Source organism: Tyto alba, unplaced genomic scaffold, assembly GCF_018691265.1.
Source record: "Tyto alba isolate M040663 unplaced genomic scaffold, T.alba_DEE_v4.0 Super-Scaffold_30, whole genome shotgun sequence".
NCBI classification, from domain to species: Eukaryota; Metazoa; Chordata; class Aves; order Strigiformes; family Tytonidae; genus Tyto; species Tyto alba.
In genome coordinates, this window is record NW_024881305.1 from 90,280 (window position 1) to 96,440 (window position 6,161).

Sequence of the window (6,161 nt, forward strand, 5' to 3'; positions counted from 1 at the left end):
CTCTCAGAGGAGGAGGTGGCTATGATTTCAGATGCTACTTGGTTAATAGTCAGGGTGACTTCTTCCCGAGTACCAAGAAGAGCACACCCATCTCCATTTCCCGGGATCACAGGGGTGCAGGGACTTGTCTCTTGGCTGAGCGAGAGAAGCAGAACCCGGGAGTGTGGACTGGGATCCAAACCCCGCACCCGTTAGCCAGCGCTGATTCTCAGGGTGAGGGTGAGGGACTGGGACTGGCGCTGCTCTCGGCAGTGACTGGCCCCACAGACACCGCTCTCAGCTTGTCAGTCCCGCCGGCAGTCCCTGAGCTCAGCAGAGACAGATCCTCTGGTGCCAGCCTGGGCAGCTCTTCTGCTTCCAGCATCTCAAGGGGGGCTGCAAAGAAGAGGGAGACTCCCTTGTTACAAGGAGTCCCGTGGAAAAGCCAAGGGCGAGTGGGCACGAGTTACTGCTGGGGACATTCCAGTTGGACACAAGAGGAACATGTTTCACCACGAGAACAATCAGCCGCTGGAATAATCTCCCCAGGGCAGTGGTGGATCCCCCAACAGCGGACACTTTTAAGATTCAGCTGGACAGGGTGCTGGGCCACCTTGTCTAGGCCGGCCTTTGCCAAGGAAGGTTGGACCAGCTGATCCTCGAGGTCCCTTCCACCCTGGGATTCTGTGATTCTGGTTCCGCTGTCTGAGATGTGGGCGAGCAGAACCATGAACTGTATCTGACCAGTGCCTTCTACCATGTTATTGCTCTCCCTCTTGGAAATACCTTACTTGATACATTCTATGATTTCATTTGTGGGCTTTTTTCCCTTCTGGTTTTCAGGCTGAGATAATCACCCCCTGGAAGAGATGGAAAATACACAAGTAAGTTTTTAGTCTTTGGGGTGTTTTTAGTTCCTCCTCTGAGTCACCTTCTCGAAGACCGTGTCATTCATCAGTGTCTAGAGACCCCACAGAAACCAGCTTCCTAACACAGGAATTTAAATGGCTTAAGATCAGGTGGTGAATTTCTCAGAATTCTTGACAAATTTCAAGGCATGTTTCAGGTTTCCCTGCACGTGAACCTGAAGCATGCAAACAGTCTTTGCTGTCCATCAGCAGCGGTACAAAAGCCTCAAAATTTGGGTGGCAATCTAGAGGAACACCCATTTGGCTTTTGCTCACTACTTTTTGTGTAAACAGAAGAGGAACAGGGTCTATTTTTATTTGACTGTAATACCATGTTTTGGCCGGAATCTGCACAGTTAATGACTGCAGGTGAGCTGGGTTTGTGTTGTACCTTCAGCAGGGTCAGTGAGCACAGAGCTTACACAGATTAACCTGATTAGACACCTGCACATCTTTTCATTCATCAATAGGTAAGATTTGTATTTTTCTACAAAGTGTATAGTTCTTGTCTGAAACTTTCTTGTGGCAGATGCTCTTAAGTGCAGTTTTTCCTGTCCCAAAAAAAAAAAGAAAAAATCTCTCCATGGTCTTTTAAAAAGAATAATGAACAGAGGATGCCATTTTTGCCTGCTGGAAAACCTGAATGTAACACTTGCCATCCCGAGTGTTGATTTTTCTGGGGAAAACAACCTGCTACTCCCTCTCCTGGCCTCATCAGGGAAATAGGGGGCATTCTTGCTATTTTTTCAGAAAATTAAAAAGTCATATAGTAAGGGTTATAGCTAGACCTGTTGATACCAGAGACGTGAACAATTCCGTTCGTATACAAAGGATACAAGGAGCAGGCTCCTTTGTGTGCACTTTGTAGACAAGCTCAGCAGGTCTGCGTGCTGAGCAGCAGCCCAAACCGTGAGCTGTGACCATCAGTGGGTAAAGTGAGTTAAGGTCTGTACTTCAAAACAACCACCCGAGACCCTTCCCCAATTCAGTACGCTTGCGTGGAGATAGTTTCATAGTCTTTAAATTTTATAAATTGTATTAGAAATTAGAGGAATGAAATTATACAAATATTAGAGATTATATGTATGTTTATTTTTTAATGCATATGATAAGTGTGCTTTTGTCCCTGGTTGTGCATGTTAGGAGGAAAGATCCCCCACGCACCCAGCACTGTAAGAAAAGCGTTGGATTTTTAAACTCTCATTTGGCTTGGGGAGTTTTCTTGGTTATGATTTCCAGGAATATCCCCGGTCCCTCCAGCTCCCCTTGATTTTCTGAGCTGAGCTGATCCGTCATTTCCATCCTACAAATCCATGTGCTCTAATGAACTTCCCCCCCAGTGCCGCTCAGCACAGAGGTGAACTGCCCGGCGAGCCCCGAGCGGCGACACGGGGCGTAAAATCACACGGGGAAGGGAGGTGACACCCCCACATTGCACGAGGACCCTGCACACCCACCCCCGTTGCACGCGGCCCCTTGCACCCCTGCCCCCCTCACCGGGCGCCGTGCGCATGTGCGCACCCCAGGGACGGGACTACAACTCCCAGCATGCCCCGGGAGGGCGGCCGGGGGAGCCGCACGCTGATTGGCTGCTGAGGGGGCGGGGACGGGACGTGCTGCGGGCCCGCCCCCTGGCGGTGGAGCGGTGGGGGGCGGTGGGGGCGGAGATGCTGAGCCTGGGGAGTGGGGCTGGGGGGGGCTCCGTGCTTTGGGGGGGCTGTGAGCATCTGGGGAGGGGGGCTGGGGGGAGCTGTGGCCCCCCGGGGAGCCCGAGAGCGGGGGGTGGGCCCCGGGGGTGCCAGGGAGTGGGGCTGGGGAAAGGCTCGGAGCCCCTCGGGGGGCCGAGGAGTGGGGCGGGGGGGGCTGCGGGAGGCCCCGGGGCTGGGGAGTGGGGCGGTGGGTGCTGGGGGGACTGGGGGGGGGGCTGGAGAACGGAGGGGTGGCTGGGAGCCACCGGCAAGGGCTGGGGGAGCCCCGAGCCCGGGGGGGCTGCGAGCCGGGGGCGTCCCGCCCCTTTCCCTGCCCGCCCCAGGCCCCAGCCCGGGGTCCCGGCCGAAGCCCCTCGAGGAGCTGATTTGGCCGCCCCGAGGGACGGCTGGGGGGGCAGCCCCGAGCTGCTCGGCTGGGGCCTCGTTCTTGGGGCAAGAGGCAGCGGGGGCCTGCGCAGCGCTGGGAGTTGGCGCTGAAAATCCCAGCTCGGGGGGGTCGGGGCTGCTTCCCCGCGCCCGGGGCGGCTCCTGCTCCCCAGTTGCAGCCAGGAGCCCTGCCAGCTCCCCCGGGCTGCTTGGGGCTGTGCTCTTCTTCAAACTTCGGTTTCATAAGTCAGGCTAGTGGATTCTTATTTGAACAGTTTTTGGTTGCTGTGATGACAGCAACGGGCTTCAAAAATGGACCTCAGCAATTCAGTAGCCCCAGACCTTCCCCTTTGTGCCTTTAATTAAGGAATAATATGAAAATTGAATGGTGTTTGGGCTGTGCAGTTTTAATTTACATGGGTGAACAGATTTTGGTTTTCCTGGATTAGTTGCTGTCCATGGAGGCAAGGAAGGAGAAACCAAGCCGCAGTGATGTCTTTTCTTTAGATTTAAGACATGCATAAATACCATTAACTAAAAGAAGCCAATGTTAAATTGTCTTGTTTAATGTTAGCGGGAAGCTGATGGGAATATCCTTAAATGAAAACTGATATGAAACAGAAATGTGTCCTAAACTTCTGCTGTGTGTAGTATCACCCTTAGTGGATTTCAAACCCTTTCATTTCCTGGTGATCAGCTCTAACTGTCTAGAGCAACGCAGACAAGTTGTATTAAGATGGTAGCTACTTGATTCTTTCCTTAGATCCACAAATGTGTTTTAAAAAAGTAGTTGGATTTCAAAGTTAGGTCAAGTTACCTACAAATCATAAGCAGGACTTGCAGTACTTTTTTTTCTTTTTTTTTTTTTTTTCTCTCGTTTATATTAATGCCGCGTAAAAGCAGAAGTTGATTTGGTAAACCTGTAAGCTGAAAGGTGTTTTCCAGTGAGTTCTCTTTTTTCTTTTTTTTTTTTTTTTTTTTTCCCTTTTGTGAAGTGTTCAGTATTTTATTTCTCCCTCAGTATTTCTAGGCTGCAGAAGCAGCCTCACAGGCACTATGGAATCACTTCTCCCATTATCTGGGCTCCTCCTAAGGATGTAGATTGAATCCGTACTCAGAAGCCAGTTGCAGCAACGAAGCCATTTTGGGTATTTGAAGAGCAGGAGGAACTGAATCACCAGTATAACAAGGCTAAAATTTGTTAACCTCTTGGGTTTTTCAGGGAAAACTTAACATGAATTTCCTTTACAAGCTGGTGGTTCTTGGTAAACTGAGTAACTTGTTCCAAGAATGGATTTCAGAATTTGGTGACATCAAGGTAAGGATTTTTTATATGTTATTACCAAAACAGCTGAAGCCTTTTTATTTCTCTTAAAGGCCATACTACTAGGATTTATGCTAAAGTTCAACTTTTAACTTTCTCCTTAAGTATTGAGTAGAGCTGTAGCAACTGCCATTGAAATAAGGTATAAAAGATACTACAGTTCACAATCTTGAAGTCTTTGGGGCACTGAATAAATGTGTGAAGTGGCTCTGTGGGTTGACTTTTGGCAGCTAACACAGCTGAAACATCGTATTGTGGGGTGAGCTAGGTGGGAAATGGGCACTAATCTCTCCCCAAACAGCCTGCAGCACCCAGTCTGGTTTGAAAGTAGGACACCAGACTTGCCTTTTGCAGAGATTGTGTTCCTTTATGTGCATCTGCTGTGGGGAAGACTAATAATAGTCCTTAATTTGTGTAAATTAATGAAAGGACTGCTACATTACTCATCTATTTGGTTTGGTTTTGGTTTGTTTTTTTTTTTTTTTTTTGAGTTGCAGGCACTCATTTCAGAAAAACGGCAGCAACCTGTTAGACTAACAACTCAGTATGGGCGTGAGAAGACACTGTTTATGGAGGCTGTTGTAGTCTTTCTAAGAAACCTGCATGCTACCTAAACTTGCACACAGGTCAATGTGTATCTTCTGTTCTAAAGTAAACGCTTTCTCTTCTACCCACAGAATCTTCCCCCTTCAGCAGCAGCAAATGTTGGTGTCAAAATATTTACCTTTGGTTCTTACAGGCTTGGAGTACACACTCAAGGTAGAACTTTCATTGTCTGCTCATAGTTCTGATGTTTGAAAGTGACTTCTAACAATAACAGAAGAAATGGAATCTCTCTGCAGGTGCTGACATAGGTGCTGTTTGTGTTGCTCCTAGACATGTAGAAAGTTCGGATTTTTTTCAGTTGTTCTTCGAAAAACTAAAGCATCAGGAGGAAATTAAAAAATCTAAGAGCAAGTAAACTCTTTCCCTATTAATTGTGCAACTTCTACAGTAAGAGTGTTCATGTGAAAGACTCATAATGGTAGTGGATGCCTTACAAGCCAAAATTTTAAAAGACATTGTTTCTGAGGGCCTTCTAAAATGCTATCTTATGCAGCATGGAAATGCTGAAGACAAGCTTTTGGTTCCTTTCCCCAGTGGCTGTACATCACGTAAGAATCTTTGTGGTCCGCTTCTCCCCTGCCCTTGGTTTGAGAATGAGTTGGCTGTATCAAAAAGCAAGGCTGTCCCTGGGAGCCCTGCTTTCATCTCCGGTGCAGTAAGGGGCCTGGACATGCACGCCGGGGGAGGAGGGGGCAGCCTGAAAACTCAGGAAGTTGGCGGTGATGTGGAAAGGCTCCTGTCAGTCCCTTGGCCGTGCTGTTCCTCTGGATAGACTTTAGGAGCTCTCGTTCATCCTCCTCTGGCCACGTTCCTCTCTGGCTCCTCAGCCTGAGCCTTTGCGGCCGGGATGCACACTGTCAGCTTTCCAGAAAGTTCACAGGGGCTGTGCTGGGAACATACAGAACTGCTGTGTAAAATGCCCCTCGGGTGCATGCATTGCGTACCTCGTACGTAAAACTGAGATCCTGGGAATTGTTTCTCTTAGCAGCACAGGGGGATGGGGAATGGGCATTGTGGTCAGTTCATCACACGTTGTCTTTGCTGCTCCTTCCTCCTCACACTCTTCCTCTGCTTCAGTGTGCAATCCCACCCATGGCAGACAGTCCTGAATGAAATTCTCCAGCGGGGCTCCTTCCCATGGTCTGTAGACCTTCTGGCACAGGCTGCTCCAGCATGGGTCCCCATGGGGTCACAAGTCCTGTCAGCAAAACTGTTCCAGCATGGGCTCCTCTCTCTCCATGGGTCCACAGGTCCTGACAGGAGCCTGCT

General features: G+C 49.3%; 1 protein-coding gene across 1 annotated transcript; it reads left to right on the plus strand.

Moving 5' to 3' along the window:
- Positions 1-3,933: 3,933 nt before the first annotated feature.
- On the plus strand, positions 3,934-5,248 carry LOC122154095 (poly(A) polymerase type 3-like). Its single transcript, XM_042800330.1, has 3 exons — positions 3,934-4,280; positions 4,964-5,045; positions 5,129-5,248. Exons 1-3 carry the CDS (start codon positions 4,197-4,199, stop codon positions 5,245-5,247), a joined length of 285 nt encoding a protein of 94 aa, XP_042656264.1. The 5' UTR covers positions 3,934-4,196; the 3' UTR covers position 5,248.
- Positions 5,249-6,161: the final 913 nt, after the last annotated feature.

Bases quoted from the DNA above. Each gene is read 5' to 3' on its own strand.
- LOC122154095 (XM_042800330.1), top strand. From the start codon at position 4,197: ATGAATTTCCTTTACAAGCTGGTGGTTCTTGGTAAACTGAGTAACTTG. The intron at 4,281-4,963 runs GTAAGGATTTTT...TTCTACCCACAG, and splicing joins CAGAATTTGGTGACATCAAG to AATCTTCCCCCTTCAGCAGC. The intron at 5,046-5,128 runs GTAGAACTTTCA...ATCTCTCTGCAG, and splicing joins GCTTGGAGTACACACTCAAG to GTGCTGACATAGGTGCTGTT.